Source organism: Silurus meridionalis, chromosome 12 (assembly GCF_014805685.1).
Source record: "Silurus meridionalis isolate SWU-2019-XX chromosome 12, ASM1480568v1, whole genome shotgun sequence".
Taxonomy (NCBI): domain Eukaryota; kingdom Metazoa; phylum Chordata; class Actinopteri; order Siluriformes; family Siluridae; genus Silurus; species Silurus meridionalis.
This window is the reverse complement of record NC_060895.1, coordinates 10,362,337-10,380,487: the sequence shown is the minus strand read 5'-3', so window position 1 is coordinate 10,380,487 and position 18,151 is coordinate 10,362,337. Positions and strand designations below refer to the sequence as shown.

Here is an 18,151-nt window from a genome sequence, read left to right as displayed (position 1 = left end):
TAAAGTGTAAAATTAGACATTATACATGCTTACATTAAGTAAAGAGTACATCATTTTTACAACGGGCATCAAGTTTCTAAATACAGTTTATTTTATTTTCTGAAGCATTTTGACCCACAGAGAAAGGATAAAAGACATATTACAAGAAAGATGTGTCATGAAGTTCCCCAATACCTACCAAAATATATTTAATATCAAATACACAGATCTGTTCTTCTATTTTTGAAAGATATATGGAAAAAAAAATGCATTCTAGCTACAAGATACATAAAATGAAATACATTTATAGCATAAGGTATGCAATGATCTTATCCCCTCTTGAGCAGATGAGGTTTAAGGGGTCTTTCTTAGGGCACAACAGTGGTTATGGAATTTTAATTCACGACCTTTTCATTCAAAGTCTAACACCTTAACAAGTGAGTTTCTACTTTCCAAATATAGTGTTTAATTGTATAATTAGGGTATTTAATAGAGGTAAATGTCAGTAAAATGAAATCTATGTTTCTACCTTACTGTAATGCATGATTGCTCTTTCAATTTTTTTTATTATTATTACTTTTAACAAGGTGAAGATTTATTTCAGCTTTGCTCTTTATTATTGATTTCACAGTAATAAGACAAAGTTTCTGGAGAAGCCTGGATGGGACTGCTGGTGCTCCTCTCATCCACCTTATCGCAAGAACCTCTGCAAAACACATAACAATGCAATCACACAATTAATACACTGTTTATTGAGAAATGATGGTTTCACTGTTTTTCCCATCCCACCCCCAACAAGGTAATTACAGCATTAGACTTTTGGCCATGTAAGAGAAAACTCTTGCCTAGAGAGTAATTTTCCTATTGTTCATTCTCTTATGTTGGTTTAGTTAAGGAAGGGGAGGGCAGTTCATTGAATCTCTTTCAAATGGACAGAGACTTATTGTGTAGAACTTTCACATGTGGTTGCTCACTCGGTAAGAGATTTCTCCAAAGAAGATTTCTGTTTCAAGAAAATAGGATGCAAAGCATCAGGGAATGCCTTTTGTTTGAAAATCCCCAGGGATGCAAGGGATATTTAAAATAAGCCTAAATCTGACATCAAATTACTTTGTAAGCAATTTACAGGTCATCCGGTAAGTATGTTACAGCCTTATTCCAAAATGGATTCAATTCATTATTTTCCTCAAAATTCTACAAACAATACCCCATAATGACAACTTAAAAGAATTTAGTTTGATATCTGTGTAAATTGATTAACAATAATAAAATAAAAAATAAAAATGAATAAAACTAAAAATCACATACATAAATATTCACAGACTTTGCTCAATACTTTGTTGAAGCACATTTGGCACCAATTACAGTCTTCTTGAGTATGAAGCAACAAGCTTGGCACACACATTTATTTTTTCATTGCAGAACTTCTCAAGCTCCATCAGGTTGGATGGGAAGTGTCAGTGCACAGCCATTTTTTAAGATCGCTCAAGAAATGTTTAATCAGGTTGAAGCCTGTGCTCGAACTTGTCCCGTAGCCACTCCTTGGTTACCTTGAACTGTCACCCCAGTCTGAGGTCCATAGCACTCTGAAGAAGGTTTTTACCAAGGATGTCTCTGTAAATTACTGCATTGATCTTTCCCTCTATCCTGACTAGTCTTCCAGTTCCTGCTGCTGAAAAACATCCTCACAGCATGATCCTGCCACCACCATGCTTCACTGTAGGGAAGGTATTGGCCAGGTGATGAGCGGTGCCTGGTTTCCTCCAGACATGACGGTTGCCATTCAGGCCAAAGAGTTCAGTATTCGTTTCTTATGGTCTGAGAGTCCTTCAGGTGCCTTTTGGAAAACTCCAGGCAGACTTGTGTCTTTTACTGAGAAGTGGCTTTCATCTGGCCACTCTACCATACAGGCCTGATTGATGGAATGCTGCAGAAAAGATTGTTCTTCTGGAAGGTTCTCCTCTCTCCACAGAGAAACATTGGAGCTCTTTAGGAGTGACCATCGAGTTCTTTGTCACCTCCTTGACTAAGGCCCTTCTCCCCTGATTGCTCAGTTTGGCTGGGCAGATTGCTCTAGAAAGAGGCCTGGTGGTTAAAATTTCGGAGGCCGCTGTGCTTATTGGGATCTTCAATGCTGCAGAAATTTTTCTGTACCCTTTCCCAGATCTGTGCCTAAATACAATCCTGTCTCAGAGGTTGGCAGACAATTCTTTTGACTTTATGGTTTGGTTTGTGCTCTGACATGCAACTGTTAACTGTGGAAACTAATATATCAATGTATATATACTAATCATGTCCAATAAACTGAATTTACCACAGGTGGACTCCAATCAATTTGTAGAAAACGCTTGGCTGATCAGTGGAAACAGGCTGCACCTGAGCTCAATTTTGAGCAAAGGCTGTAAACACATTTATGTACATGTGATTTTATATTATTTTTTACTTTGAATAAATTTGCAAAAATTTTAAACAAACCTGTAAAAACTGAAACACCATAAATACTTTCCAGATACACTGTATGAAGTAAATGTCACAATTTACCTACCTCATAACTTTTTATTTAAATCATCATTGTATCCTGACCAAATCCTTTAAGTATTAAGATCCAAAATAAAATTATAAAGCCACTACCACAATACTGTTTCATGCAAAAAATTTGATGATAACTAATCCAAGATCCATAATTTCCCCTTCATGTGGTATGATCACCACATTAATACTACTAGGGGAACAAAATCAACTTTGTTCTTATACACATTCACATGTATACAGTAGAGCATGATTTCTTAGGCTAATAAGTAAGCTGCGAACACAAAGCAGAAACAGTAAGGACCAAACTGTAGTTTTATTAGTTCTTTACAGCAATCTGGTCTTCAGAACTTTATCTCAACTACGGATCTCCCACTAACATAACATCTGCAGATATTTGTATTTCCTGTAGGCACAAAAGCAAGTGTAAAGAAAGAAGGTAAAGCATACCTGCACTACAAAAGCAGCCAGAGCTGCAAACATAGCAACTTGCACCAACTGTCTCCAGCGTTTCACGTTCACCTGCTTGATGAGGAATATTCGTGCCCAGCAGAGTTTCTTTGCTGTGTGAGGTGGGTAGCGGATCAGGTTGAACTTTTCCATGTTCAGATTTTTAATGAGGCAGCTGCGCAAGTGACTCAACTGATCAAATGTGTATTTTCCATGGTAGCAACCTGTTCCACTGTTACCTGTTGGGTTTAAGGATTTTTCCAGAAAAAAATTATCTTTTTATTTATTTTTTTTTTAAACTATGGTTAAATGGTGCATAGTTCTGAATACTTACCAACACCACCAAAAGGCAAGTCACTGATAGAATAGTGAACAAGGCAATCGTTGGCTAACAGAGCTCCACTGGATGTTTCCAGCATTATCTTCTTTATTACCTTGAAAATTAAATGTCAACGATAAGCCTAAAGCAGAGAGTATATAAATAACTGTGCTACTTACTTGGTTCACTAACCTTCTTACTGGAAGAAAAGACATATATTGCCAAAGGCTTTTCTCTTTCATTAATGAACTGGATGGCCTCGTTCAGTCCGTTTACAGGGACGATAGGCAGTATAGGCCCAAAGATCTCCTCCTGCATCACCTTTGCTTCTGGGGTTACATCTCTCAGGACCGTGGGAGCTGAGGTGCAAACTTAAAATGAGTGCATTGTAGCAATTTTAAAAACTGACTAGTTTCTCTGCAATCATTTATTTGTACATCACCAATGTAACTCTGGGATTCATCATGTCCTCCTCCTATAGCCACTGTGCTACCCTCCATGAGAGCCATTATCCTCTTGAAATGCCGCTGGTTGATGATGCGTCCATAGTCTCTGAAGGTCTTAGGATCGTTTGTATAAAATTCCTGCCACAGAAATGTTTCCGAAGTCAGAAGCAGACAAACCATAAATCTAAAGGCCAGTGTGCTTTTTCAGTATACTTTAAGTTCCCTAGAAACCAAAATGATTCAGGAAAAAAGCTAATACAAACAAGTATATCTGCATTATCCTCTAAGTTTTTCATTATCACATTGTCGTTTTCTGATCAACCAAAATTCCACATGTGGCTGGCCAACATTAAGCTGTGGTGTTCTCACACATTTCAAAGATTTCATTTGATTCTTGCTATCATCCTTATTTTCTCTCTATTTGTTTAACTTGGAGGAAAAAGCTACCGGTATATAACATTTTTGTACTGCAATTTATTTTGCTTAGATTCATTCTCATGCTTGTTTTCATCCTTCCTAGGTTCTCTCACCACACCCTATTGCTACGTTCCCTCTACTAGCTTCCTTTAGCTGCCTGCACCAGATTTACAACACTATTGCTTTCCTATACAGCCAAAAACAGATGAGCACCCCCCTACCTCTCAACACTTATCTCACCCTGCACTATTTAACACTCCATCCAATCCACAACCACTGCTCGACTGGTCCCACCATCTCTCAGGGTGCAAGGAAGACATGGTGTTGTAATGAACTTCCACTTGATGTCCAAATAACCAAATCACTAGTAGTCTTTCAGCATCTACCTCTTGGGAAGGTCTCTAAATGATCACTTCTTTAAAAGAAAATGCTTTCTTACTATTTTTCTCCCATAAGAATTTTAGACTGATTGTTTTCTACCATGACTGATGGTAGTGTGTCTGCATAAACCAGTATCGGAAGTATTTATTATTACTCTGATAAAGCCCTCTGCCAAATGTCATAAACGTAAATGGAAGCGTAAGTTCTGTAGCTGCTGAAAGGTAATGACATTCATTACAATTTAACCTACATTATGAAATAAATGAAAACTTTTGTTCTGCAAAAGTCAATAAGAACAAATGGGATGAATGGGAAGAGTCGTGTCTTCCAAACAGAAACTAACAGTTATCTTTACAAATATACCTTATGGACTTACCTGAATGCATTTCCTAATCTCTTCCACCACTTTGTCTTGGATGCTAGGTTCACAAAGAAGATAATCAGGGGCTATGCAGGTCTGACCGCAGTTAACATACTTCCCCCATGTGATGCGGCTGAGAACGTGGAAACATAAAGCATGTATGAGAAGCACAGCAAGCAGAGTGCTGTTGAATGCATCACTCGTTATTTGTGATATAATTCATCTTCGAGCAACAGCTACCAATTAGGGTAAAGCATCAATTCACGAGACTGCATTTAGTTGTTGAGTGCTTCTGCCTCTTCTTACTCTTTATCAGAGGCTAGGAAATTCAATTTCCTCCTTTACCGGTGTTTATCATTTAATTTATTAGTGATGGCGCACTCCACAGTAAAGGCTTTTATGAAAGTCTACACTCAAGGGTTCAAGAATTTGTTTTCCAATTTTTGGATTTTTGTTCTTGTGTTTCACCAAATCTACCAAATTTTATTATTGTATTGTAGCAGAATTTGGTGTGTACCAAAGGTATTGTAAAGGGTGTGAATTGTCTGCCCAGCATGGGGCTTTCTATAGTCCAGGGGGCTTCCAATCACCCCATCGTTCACCAGAGGCGTTCCACACACACACAAACTTTTATATACAGAAAGCCAACATTGTCCTATAATGTCCTATATAAGCTTTGTTGTTGTAAAAAAATGAGATAACAGACACCTATGATGGGCTAGTATCACTGTTATCACTGAGTGGAAAGAAAGTTACTGATCTCTTGACTATGGGGCAAAATCAGAGTTTTGAACCACCAGATAGTAGTTTCTATATGTTTGTTTATTCTAAATTTTACACTTTCTTAGTGCAAAAGCCTACATTAATGTGAGTGCAACCTGTTTATTTTTAAATTGGGAATCACTAGCAATTTGACACTGATAAGACAATAAGGACCTGTGTGTATTTACTTATCTCACTTATCAAAAACCTTGACCTGAAATCTTGATGACACACATTTTCCATGACTCCTCTATCACTAGAGATGTATAAAGCTCACCGGCAGGCTATACGAAGGTCACAATCTTTATCGATATAGCAGGGACTTTTCCCCCCAAGCTCCAGAGTGACTGGTGTGAGATGCCGTGCAGCTGCTTCCATAACCAGTTTCCCAACTGAGCTGTTTCCTGTGTAGAAGATGTGATCGAAACGCTGCTTCAGCAGCTCCTGGGTTTCAGGAACTCCACCAGTCACCACAGGGTACATCTCCTACAAGCATTAATGCAGCGTGTTAGTTCAAATCATGGAAATGTTTGTCCAAGCTTTATTTTACTTTATACAGTTCTGTACACAGTATGTATGAAGCGTGGTCCTTGAAGCACAATATTGTGAATAGAAAGTCTGATTTATTACCATTAATATTTATTATTCAAGATTTTTATTTCTAGGTCACTATTTAAATATGAGCACAGATTTTCCTCATGCTTAATCTCTTCTACTGAAACCTGTTCAGATGACACACCGATGGTTTTGATCTAAATTGGATCGTGAGCTTTTGCACAAAACAAAGCTTGAGTACACACTGTCAATAAAGCAAAACAGGGATATTCATAAAACATGAAGCTCTGAAATTGATTTAAATATTTAAAAAAGTACTACTCTTCGTATAATTTAAAATAGACATTTCAACATTTTCCTAGTGCTGTCTGACATCTGTAGATTGGGTGCAGTGATGTTGACATGCAGATCGTAATAATGCTCTATAACCATTTACCGGGTCCAAGTACATGTGCAGGAGCTCCATGACCTTGGCGGTGTGAGAGCTGACCTCTGATGGCTTTACAACTGCTGCGTTACCTATAGAAAATACGATACAGATGTTTTTAAAGGGGATTCCAACTCATTAGAACAAAAGTTAAAGCAATGACTCAGATGCTTTACCAGCTGCAATAGCTCCTACTAGTGGCTGTAGCGTCACAGCTATCGGATAATTCCAAGCTCCGATAATAAGCACCACTCCGAGAGGTTCGGGCCGAATGTAAACCTCATCCGACATGGTGACAAGAGTTTTGGCCACAGGACGAGGAGCTGCCCACTCTGCCAGGTTGTTCAGAGCCAGCTCGATCTCTCCTTCAAGGCCGAAGATCTCATACAGCAGCGTTCCGTTCTCGCTCTACGCAAAGCACAAGAACACTTCAAGAAATATTCACTAAAGATCCATTGTCAATTACAGTACAATTCACCTTGTACAGGTCTTTCTTGAGAGCATCGGTGATGTCTTTCTGTTTTTCCGAAATAAATCGCAGTAGGTTTTTCAGCTGCTGAACTCTGAAACCAAGGGTTTCGATCTTCCTGCTTGAAAGGCCTCCCTGGCCTGCTGAACCACCAGCTGCTCTCGAGACATCTTTAAAAAACAGGAGTCATATCAAACTATGGATTAAACCATTTTAAATACATTTTAAATTGAGGTTAAAACGTAAACATTTTTCCATTGGGTCTTTTGTTGGAAGTGATCTGTTGAGCACCAGCAGTTTTTCTGTGAAAAATATTTTTCTCCCCATAATTTAGTTTTATTTTATTAAATATACCAAAGTTTTGGGACCAAACACCAGTATTTTTATACAAATGGAAAGAGTATAGTCCATTTGAGAGTTTTGTGGTATTTTAAAGTCTGGTCAATGACCATCGGATTAGGCTTGAACAATCTTGGTGACTTTGGCACCAGGTTTTATAGTCTTTTTTTTTAGACTTCTTTCATTTAAAATCCAACTAAGTTACTTACTTTAGTAACACTTACTTTTGTCGCTCAGTCCAAACATTTTTAATACTTATTGCAGCTATAAAATGTTTAAATATCTTATTCTTTCCTTGAAATGATACATTTAAATAGTTGAAACATTTCCTAGTTTCTATTGCTAATCATTGTATTCTGGGTTTTTTTTGTGTTTTGTTTATATGTTACACTGTGTCACAACTTGTCTGGAATTGAGATTGTACGTCCTGCCTGCTAAACAACAGAGCTTTGTTTTGTCTGTATTCTTGATAGGAATATTTTGCAGAAATGCTTCTAAACACATGCAGTAGGATGTAAAAGTTAACTACATTTACCTTATTGAGCTCAGGTTTATCCTGTATCTATTTTCTTTATCGCTTCTGTCACTTATCACCGAGTAATACGTCCAATCAGCAACTTCTTCTCTTTTCAAATTTGCCCGAAGAATGTGGTCATATTGACCACAGCGCCACCTGCTGCTTATTCTCTTTACAGCAATAACACCCCTAACCCCTGCTGGAGAGAAGTATAATAACAAAAACATTTATTCAATAAAATAAACAATGTGCTTTAAATATTTTTATTTTATTTTACTGTACAAATACAATTAAGATAATAATAATAAAAAGGTTTTTCTAAAATAAAAATAAAATTACATTTTAAATTACATTTTTTATTTTACTGCACAAATACAATAAAAATAATTAAAACAGTTTTTTTTTCTAAAATCAAAATATACAATGTGCTTTAAATTACGTTTTTTTTATATTTTACTGCACAAATACAATAAAAATCATTACAATAGGAGTTTTTCTAAAATAAAAATAAACAATGTGTTTTAAAATACATTTTGTATTTTACTGCAATAATACAATAAAAATCATTACAAAAATAAATATTTTTTGAATTTTGGAAGATTGTTATTTCTTATTCATAATACTAAATCTTTTCAAGCTTTTGGACAGCTTTTGAAGCGTCAGTTAAAATCAGTGGGTGCACGAAAATTCAACTCCTCTTTTTCTTTATAGCTGCAAGTTTTTTTTATTACTTTCTATATATTGTATATTTAAAGATATAAAAATAATAGATTTTGTCCTGTTTCGGTGTGGATGTGCTGTGCAGTGCTATAATTTTTACAAAAATACAAAAATGCTTAGGTTTTATTTTTAAGGAACAGTATCTTATTGTGTGTGTGTGTGTGTGTGTGTGTGTGTGTGTGTGTGTGTGTGTGTGTGTGTGTGTGTGTGTGTGTGTTTGTGTGTGTGTGTATATTTTGCATATTCACATTTCAAATTGGCCAACAAATCTAATATATATATATATATATAAGGACTAAATGTTAACAGAATCCTATAAAATCACGTACAAATTTTATGTCCAGTGTCCATGAACTATTGTCCATATAGTGTAGTGATTGTGATGTATAGTATAGTATAGTATACAATTTATATAAAATATATATATATATATATATATATATATATATATATATATATATATATATATATATACATGTGTATTTAATATATTATATATTATAGTATAAAATGATTTTGTAGTTCAGGTCTTATGTGTTTATTCATTTTAGTCTGATAGAAAGGAATTGCAGCTAATTGAGTTATTCTTAGGAATATTGAAGTAGTAAAGCAATGAAAGCAAAGGAAAGGAGCAATGTAGACAGGTAATAAGGAAGCTGGTCTCCTGAGATGTTCACAAACAACAGTGCAATCCAGTGCAATAAACATAATAAGTTGCAGTTCAGAAGACTCAAAATGATGAGGAAAGATGACAGTAAAGATTAGATTCCACTGGTTCTACTTTGTACACTCATGGTGGGAAGAGAAAAGTAGCTCTGAATGTGTTTCATGAAAAAGATGGTACTTAAAAAACGTACTGATCTATAAGCCTGTGCTTTGGCAGCTGACAGCTGGTCAGATCAATATGGATTTATGAACTCTGGATCTCATAAAAAGGAATTATTTTGTAGAGCACTTTAACTGTGGTGCAATTGTTAAGGCCCTGGATTATTGATAAGGTTGGGGATTCAAGCCTCAGCACTGCCAAACTGACACTATTGAGTCCTTGAGCAAGATGGAAAAGACGAAAATTAAAGTTTCTCTTTGGGATTAAAAAAGTACTTATAAAAAAAAACTGCAGGTTAGTCTATACACCAGTTGCTGCGGTATAACGATCCACCACAAGGTGGCGCACACAAAGCATTCTCCTGCTTTACTGCATCGGTAAATTGCGTCTCGATATGAAGCAGCAGTCAACAGACCGTTTGTCAGATTCATTCACCCGCATCACCAATTCATACATCCATACAAGCTCACTATAAATCCAAAACCTGTTCTAGGGTCATATTTTAGATTTTAGAAACAGCTGTGCACCACTGAAATGCTAAAAAACATTCGCCATATAAATTAAAAAAATATAAAATGTATAAAAATGTATTTTGATATCAGCTGTGTATATAAATAATATTTGCAGTGCCTATAACACCTTGCACAATTGTAATGGTGATGTTTTTCAAGGACTACTTACAACAACAATAACAAGAACAGCAGCAGCAGCAACAACAACAACAATAGTATTAGTCATAATATAATTATAATAATATTAATAATTAATATTTGGTAATAAAAATGTATTTTTATATTAGTTGTGTATATCAAGTATATCTGCAGTCTTATAAACAATAAGACTACATAATAATAATAATAATAATAATAATAATAATAATAATAATAATAATAATCATCATCATCATCATCATCATCATCATAGTATTGCATCTTTGATAATGAAAATGTATTTTGATATTAGGTATATATATAATATATAAAATATTCTTGCAAATGTGTTCGAGCAATTATGGCGTTTTAATGTCATAAATCAAGACACCAAATGGAACTTTTGTTATGTTTCCACACGGATGATTTTAATTGCCGGATTTGTGCATCATGGCGATTTTTGGTGCTTGATTTGAGACTTGGCTCAAAAAGTCTGATTACAAATTATTTTTTGGTGGAGTCTATTTTCTTTTTATATATCTGAATAAAGAAAGGATGTCGTGAATAAATATGTGTTGGGATGAAGGTTTAAATCTAGCTTCTTTTATATTTATTTATTTATGCATATTTATTATGCTTATTAAAAAAGGTTAAACAGAAATGCGCATTGCATTAATCACAAGTTAATAAAATAAGTGCCTTTAACATGAATTTGCATCAATAAATCATTTTTTGACATTTTGACAGCCCTATTATAGATATAAATAATATTTGTAGTTTTATTAATTATGACTACATAATAATAATAATAATAATTAATAATAATAATAATAATAATAATAATAATAATAATATTAATAATAATAATAAAGAAGAGCAGGAGGAGGAGAAGGCAGTAAAACACGAGAACTATTGCCGGTGGCGGAGGGAGTCGCGGAGGCGCGCCCCGGCTCGCGGATGCACACTTTATTATGATGTAGGACATGTCTGCAGTTACGTCAAGTCTCGCGCACAGGAAGCGCCTCAGTGTCAGTGTGAGTTAGTGGCGGTGAAGCCTGAATACAGGCAGCGCTCCAGACTGACCGTGTCTCTGTAGATCATTATTTATTATTGTTATTCAAGAACAAACAAAGGCATTTGGTCAAAGATAGATAAGATTCCTCGGAAGGACTGGGGAACCTGGAGCTGAATAAACGCCTAGTCCTGTGCTGTGCTGTGTGTGTGTGTGTGTGTGTGTGTGTGTGTGTGTGTGTGTGTGTGTATGGATGTTGAGGATCATCAGCGTTTCTCCGTTATTTCCTGGAACCGTGCAGGACTCTTATAATCGATGCTCGCATTGTGGTGTTGTTCTGCGGAGCTGCTTGTACATTTCTCCGACTGGTTCCACGGCTGTGCTCCTGCACGCTCTCTCCATCGAGAGTTATTGACGAAAAATCGCCTTTATTCCGCTTTATTGTTTGACCTTTCGGACGCCTGTCATGAGCTTCACACTGCTGAGCTCCAGCCCCGAGTCGCGGCTCTCCGTCCCACTGTTCGTGGGTGAAAAGAAACTCCTCTGACACCATGTAGGTCGTCGCCTCGGACGACTGCTTCCGACGGAGACTCGAAGGTGCTTAAGTGGGTCAGAAAATGACAGCTTAGGCGAGCCAGAAGAAACAAGCAAGCTCCTTCAGATCTCCATCTATTATTACTGCAGTCTGCGCCTACTGTAGCTAACGCCTCAACCCAACACAATCCCAAACACAAAGGCTTGTGTGTGTGTGGACGCGGATCATACACTCTTCATATTTTACATTAGATTGCATTAGATAGCTCGCTGTACGAAGAGACAGCTGTATTTTATTATTCATGCGAGCTGTCTGGGGCATGGGGGACAGGAAGGACATCAGGTTCAGCCTTAGCTAGTGCTAAAACTGTCCCCCCCTCCTCCTCCTCCTCCTCAATTGGCCTGTATTTCTCCCCGGGACACACTGTGGACAGACATGGAGACGGTTGGAGACTTCGAGTACAGCCGGAAAGACCTGATAGGACACGGAGCCTTCGCGGTCGTCTTCAAGGGAAGACATAAAAAGGTAATTGAATGATGTCTTTTTTTCTTCCCACGTTCTGCAGAGAGACATCTCTTGTCTTTTCAGCCAGGCGTTCAAATCTGGGTCAGAGCTCTGCCCTGGAAATCTGTCTCGCTTTGGTATTTATATTATTATGACTTTACAATTGCAGGGTGGATACAATTATTATAAGGACTGGAAATAAAATATGATGGTTGAACTCATGTTTGTTTGTTTTTGTTGTTTCTCATTGAATGTGTCCAGGCAATGAATAGACACCTGCATCATTCATTCATTCATAAAAGACAGCTCCAAAGCCTGGGGGGCAAAAAGGAATCCACAAATCGAACACATCAGTTCAAAACTTGATCAAATATTATATCACTGATGATTGTTTATGATCTTAAAAAAAATTGGAGCTCTAACGTTATGATCAGCGTGATACTTCAGTGGATTTAGGGCTTGAAATGTTAATAGACTAAAATGACTGTGTGTGTGACAGTATCGAGGTCTATAATGGTGCGGTATTGGACCTGATTTAAAAAAAAATGGTCTTCTCCAAACTTTTTGGATGAACTTAAAAGCACACGATACAGAAGATCTTTGTGTACCGTAGCATTAAACCTTCCCTTGAATAGAACTGAGACACCCAAAATTGTTCTCACATGATCAAACTCCTGTGCACAAAGCGATGAAGATTTGTGGTTTGCTGAGGTTGGAGTAGAAGACCTCGAGTGTCCTGCACCAAGCCATGATCTCAACCCCAATGAACACTTTTGGGATAAACGACAACACCCTTCCCAGGGCTCATCACTTAATATCAGTCCCTGACTTTTCTCTTTTCCTCAGCAATGTTTTAAAAACGAGTGGAAAGTCCTCCCAGAGAAGTGGGGATTGTTAGAAGAGTAAAGGTATCAGAAATGAGGTTTTCTACATATATATGAATGTTTAAACCTTTTGCCAATTGGTGTTCATGAATGTCTGTGAGCACAGATTTTGTATTTTGCATAAGACAAAAGGTGTCCTTGGTTATGTTGCCATTGCACCTGTAATGTTTTGCACAGGTTAAAGACAAAAGCCTGCAGAGGAACGGATTTGCCCCGTGTATTTGTGCCGTATCAGGTGGTCATAAATAGGACCGGAATAAATGTATTGAACACGCGTCCCATTACGCATTTTTTCTGTAATGTAACGATCAAAAAGGGTGCGATAGGGATTAGATGTTTTGTGCAGTGATTTGCATTTATGGTTCTGTTATTAGGCATTTATACTAGAGGTCAAAAATCCATAGTGATAGTTTTTCCGGGTTGCGTTATACTGTACAAGAGCGGACTCTAGATGCAAATCACTGATGCAACGTGATGTTGATTTGTTAATCAAAATTTATTAATATAATTAATAAATTCATATGTATTTCATTTAGCACATTTTCATGATTAAGTACTTTTTTTAATGTTTATTAAAAAATTCACTACTATTTTACATGGAGTATTACATTTGTTTGTTTTTTAATTCAGTATCCCTTTTAAAAACTTTCGGCTGATTTATCGGTTATCGGCACGTGTGATACAACCTGAATATTGGTATCGGTAAAAATCCACTACAGGTCGAGCTCTAAATTATACTTCCCATGGTTTTGTTGAATGTTTTTGGTGAATGGCGTAGATCCGGGGACTAAATCCGTAGAGTTTACTGTCTTTGGATGCTGCTTTAATTCTTATGAAACTGAATTGGCAACTAAATAATGCAGGCTTATGCTATGATTAAAAGAAGAACAATGTTAGGTTTATAGCTTGTTTGGTTAATTGCCAGTTGGACCGTAAGAAAATCCTAAAGATGCTAACTGAGCCACTTATTTTGTTCAAATTTCGCTGTAAAACTGCTGACAGAGATCGGTTTTCCCTGGCCTCCAAAATGTCAGTACAACACTGCTGATACGGAGGATTGCACACGTGAAAAGGCTTATTATACAAAAATTTAAGATGGATTAAAAATATATCACACAATCTTTCTCTTGATTTTCTCTGTTTTTAGCTTTTCATTTTGACAGGAGTGCAGAAGTCATTTTATTACCTGATGAGATAGAAAATGGCTGATTGATTCCCTTGGACATTTAACTGAGTAATTATTTTGGAAGGCTTCTACTGTCACACTAATTTACACACCTGTCTATTATGTGCAGATGGTGTTGTACTGGATGTTAGGGTCGGGTTTGAGCCGAGGCTTTAGTCGAGGATAGATGAGCTTTTCTGAAGTGAACTGTAAATGATTCGACCCAAAAAAGGAGGAGTGTGTGGAGGCTGAGTCTGCTTGGAAATAGCCTGCCCATTTTGCTTCCATGCTTTGCTGAGCAGGCTTTTATTGAAATTGCCTGACTGATGTCATTCTTGCATGTAGGCAGTGACCCAGGGCACAGAGGAACATCTCCTATTAATCCCTTCTGCTCATAGATTTCAACTCAGCTGATGGTCTGATTTGGTCACGCAATTCTTGTCCGACTTTTCTTTTATGGGTTAAGTGTATCTACAAGTGACTGAAATCTGCCAGGCTATGAATTCTTTAGGAGTGCAGCTTGGACTTAATCTGCTTATTTATTTATATATTACCCACATTGCTGTTCTTTAACGAAATGAAAACAAATATATGCCAATGTCTAATGGTGATTCTGTGATGTTTCCTGTAAGGAAATGTTATTTATCCTTTTTTGGAAGGAGTCTCCAGTTTCAGGGTTTTGTAGAAGTCAATTCGTTTTTACAACAGAGGAGAGCTTTCAGGAACTTATGCTTTCTGGTTTCTGAGTAAAAAAACAAAATTTTGTGTTCTATTGTCTTATTACGTTAAAGAGGAACTGAGTGGACGTCTTGGACAGGAATCGACTTCCTGTGTTTCAGACCACTAAATATAACTATAAATGGTTAAAAAGTAACATATTGTTGATTAATCACCTCTTATTTTAATCATCAGCCTGTTGTTGTGGTGTAAGCAGAGTAAATGTCTTCAGGACAGAGAAAATAATGAGGATTATTGATTGTTAATTATTTTCCAATAACAGCAACTGTGTCCTGTAGTAAAATCTCCTCTGAACTGGTTAGAGAATAAAATTAGTGTTAAGCTATAAGAGGCCACACCGAAGGACCTGTCAGTGTAGTTTTGCCTGTGTGAATGCAAAAGGCTTAAATTAAATAATCTCGTCGACGTCATCGTTCCACCTGTCTTTGTTTTCATGCCTTGTTAAGCACAGATGTGTAATCAGTGGCTGTCTGTCTTTTTTCAATCAATCCATCATCAGAAGACAGAATGGGAAGTGGCTATCAAGAGCATTAACAAGAAGAACCTCTCCAAATCTCAGATTCTGCTTGGGAAGGAGATCAAAATTTTGAAGGTGAGTTACTACTGAAAGCCTTGTTACAGAGTTTCATCATGTTCAAATTGTCCTGTTCAGCAATTTTGGTTTGTTTGGAAAAGCTAAGCTGTTGGTCTCGGTTTATTCCTTCTCTTTAGGAACTGCAGCATGAGAACATTGTGGCACTTTATGATGTCCAGGTAGGCAAACATCACATTCAGATTTGTTTTGCTGTTCATTCATGTTTTTTTTTTTTTATTTGCTGTACATCTGCGCAAAGGTGGCTGCCAATTCTCACAATGCCTCGCTTGTGCGCTAAGACCTGTCTCTCCTCTTAGTGTTTGAAAAAAGAACGTCTGAGGACACAACCATTCACTAATCTATACCGCAGGGTTCTTGAATCCTTGAATGTGAAGCTGTGGATTTATGTAACAGCGGCTCGCCAGTAGTACCTGCTGTTATATAAATGATAGGTTCATATTAATGCGCTCATTTTAATACCTTATTGTTTCCATAGCAACGGCTCATTCACAGGGATGGCAGATGCTGCACCTAATAACGAACGGATAAAATATGGTTATGAAATGAATCAATAAAAAACTTGGATATAGTGAGGATTTCTGTTTGTGTAACAAATAATGGAAGGAGTCTCCAGTGTCATAGACAATGATTTATTAATTAATTTTGTTGCCAATTTATGACTATCGTGATATCATCTGTATAAAAAACAAAGAAAGGCTGTTTAGGGAACAAGCTGCTGTCACACAAGTTATAACACAAACCAACTTGTCTCCCAGACGTTCCACAGCATGTAACAAACGTAACTCAACTTTAAATGTAACTTGGAATAATTGCCAAACCATTGTGGTGTAAAAGGAATAAAACAAAAGGAACCCACAAGGTTGGTGTGGATTAGTTTCCTATAACAGCATGCCTTTGTGTTTGATTCTTTACATAGTGAAGAGGTGAAGAGATGAATGTGCTTATTACAGAGTCTTATTCGATATCGTAATGCACCCTGGTTTATAATGACTTATATTCTCCTGTTTGTTTTTCCAAATATTGATAAATACTGTATAAAGGTGTTTGTATGATTACTGTACTGCAATGCTCTGAAATGGGAAATAGGGAAAACATGATCTTTCCGTACAAAAGTCTTACTGTACGCCTTAAAATTAGATTATACACTGTTTATTATACTATTAACAAGTGCTGAAGGTGAACCAATTCCTTTAAGTACTAAAGCAAATTTTCCTTTTCAGTACCCTCGCTGCCCTTTAACCGTTCCACAATGACTTAGTCTCGAAATGTTTATTCACAAAGGTATGGTATAGGACATATTGTGTCGCCCCACTGGCCCTAATCCTCATCTGAATGATTCATGTGTTCAACTATGTTTATGGCTAGATGAATAATAATGGCTGCTGAGAAGCAGCCCGGGGTATAACAGTGGCTGCTGAGAAGCAGCCTGGGGTTTAATTGGGCTCATCTGGATTCAGTCGCCCGATGTCTTTTGGCTTCGAGGAACGAAATAGACCCAGATTTCCACACACTCGTGAGAGAAGAGTTGTTCCCCAGTCTCATCCCACATAACGTCCTTATGTAACACTCCCACTCTAAAACAGCAGACAGTGGCCTTTACACTACGCTTTTCATTCTTTAACTTAAGCACGAGTATGTTGCATGTTTTCGTCACATCTCTCACTTCAATTTACTGACGACTTCCACAATAATATGCTTTGGGTTGGTGTCAGGAATAACACAGCAGTGACTCGTTATTGCCGTACGATCCGACTAGCTTTAATACTTTTCCTCCATGTTGGAAATGGAGAAGTGGGGGCCAGTGACGGCACGCAGCGGTTCATTAGTTGTTTACCAGGATACCACGTGCTGTGATATTTGGCCGCGAGCTTTAAATACACATGCTCGGTCAACTGATAGAGCTATTAAAAGAGGGCTGTGAGTTCTTATGTGTAAATAATGAGCACTGATCGTTCCTTGAATGTAATTCTTTAATCTAAAATAGTAACTAACACTAATACGTTCTGCAGATTCCTTATACGTTCCAGCAGTATTTTGATTTGATTACACAAAGTGGAATGTGTAAAGTGGGAAGCGCCAGCACTGTGCGCTGTGCTTTAAAATATGTCCATTCTTTGCTGTCGCTTTTGTTCACAGCTCATCTATGCCACAATTTATGATGCCTGTTATTGATTGTTCAGGATTCACTTTATTCTCCTGCCAGAGATGCTTTTATAAAGACATGCGTTCAAGTGTTATTGTGCATTGATTTTGCTTTAATGTGTGAACATTGAATTTGCTTATAAACTACCTATTTCCTTGTAAGGCAATAGGAATTAGAGGCTTGAATTATGGTTGTCGACAAGGAGTCTAAAATAAAATCATAGTTCTATATGTAGGGCACAGGTTCGCTTAAGATTTGAGAGCTAATGGTACTGTATTTTTTTTCTGAATGGGGCTGTCTGTTCAGCGCTCTTAATTATAGCCCTATAGTAAGAGCTGTATAGCTCCTATCAAAGCTCTGCATGGTGCAGAGGAGGCTTGGTGCTCTGTAATAACAGGAACAGGGTGCAGACTGCCTATAATAAGCAT

At 37.1% G+C, this 18,151-nt stretch overlaps 2 protein-coding genes across 3 annotated transcripts in view; one reads left to right on the top strand and one right to left on the bottom strand.

Moving 5' to 3' along the window:
- Positions 1-68: 68 nt before the first annotated feature.
- On the bottom strand, positions 69-7,265 carry aldh3a2a (aldehyde dehydrogenase 3 family, member A2a). The gene is given in 11 exon segments (XM_046863004.1): positions 69-685; positions 2,959-3,197; positions 3,293-3,392; positions 3,470-3,636; positions 3,720-3,861; positions 4,898-5,015; positions 5,922-6,130; positions 6,636-6,718; positions 6,803-7,034; positions 7,105-7,202; positions 7,205-7,265. Coding segments are annotated over 11 exon segments (1,464 nt in total). The 3' UTR covers positions 69-670.
- Positions 7,266-11,156: 3,891 nt separating this feature from the next.
- The window catches only part of ulk2 (unc-51 like autophagy activating kinase 2), a 28,239-nt gene continuing 21,244 nt past the window's right edge, over positions 11,157-18,151 (top strand). The window contains exons 1-3 of one of the 2 annotated variants that reach the window (XM_046862939.1): positions 11,157-12,219; positions 15,485-15,577; positions 15,697-15,738. In XM_046862939.1, the coding sequence (XP_046718895.1) occupies positions 12,130-12,219; positions 15,485-15,577; positions 15,697-15,738 (225 nt within the window). In that variant the 5' untranslated portion in view covers positions 11,157-12,129. The remainder of the gene's footprint in view (positions 12,220-15,484; positions 15,578-15,696; positions 15,739-18,151) is intronic. The other variant, XM_046862938.1, reaches the window with a different exon arrangement.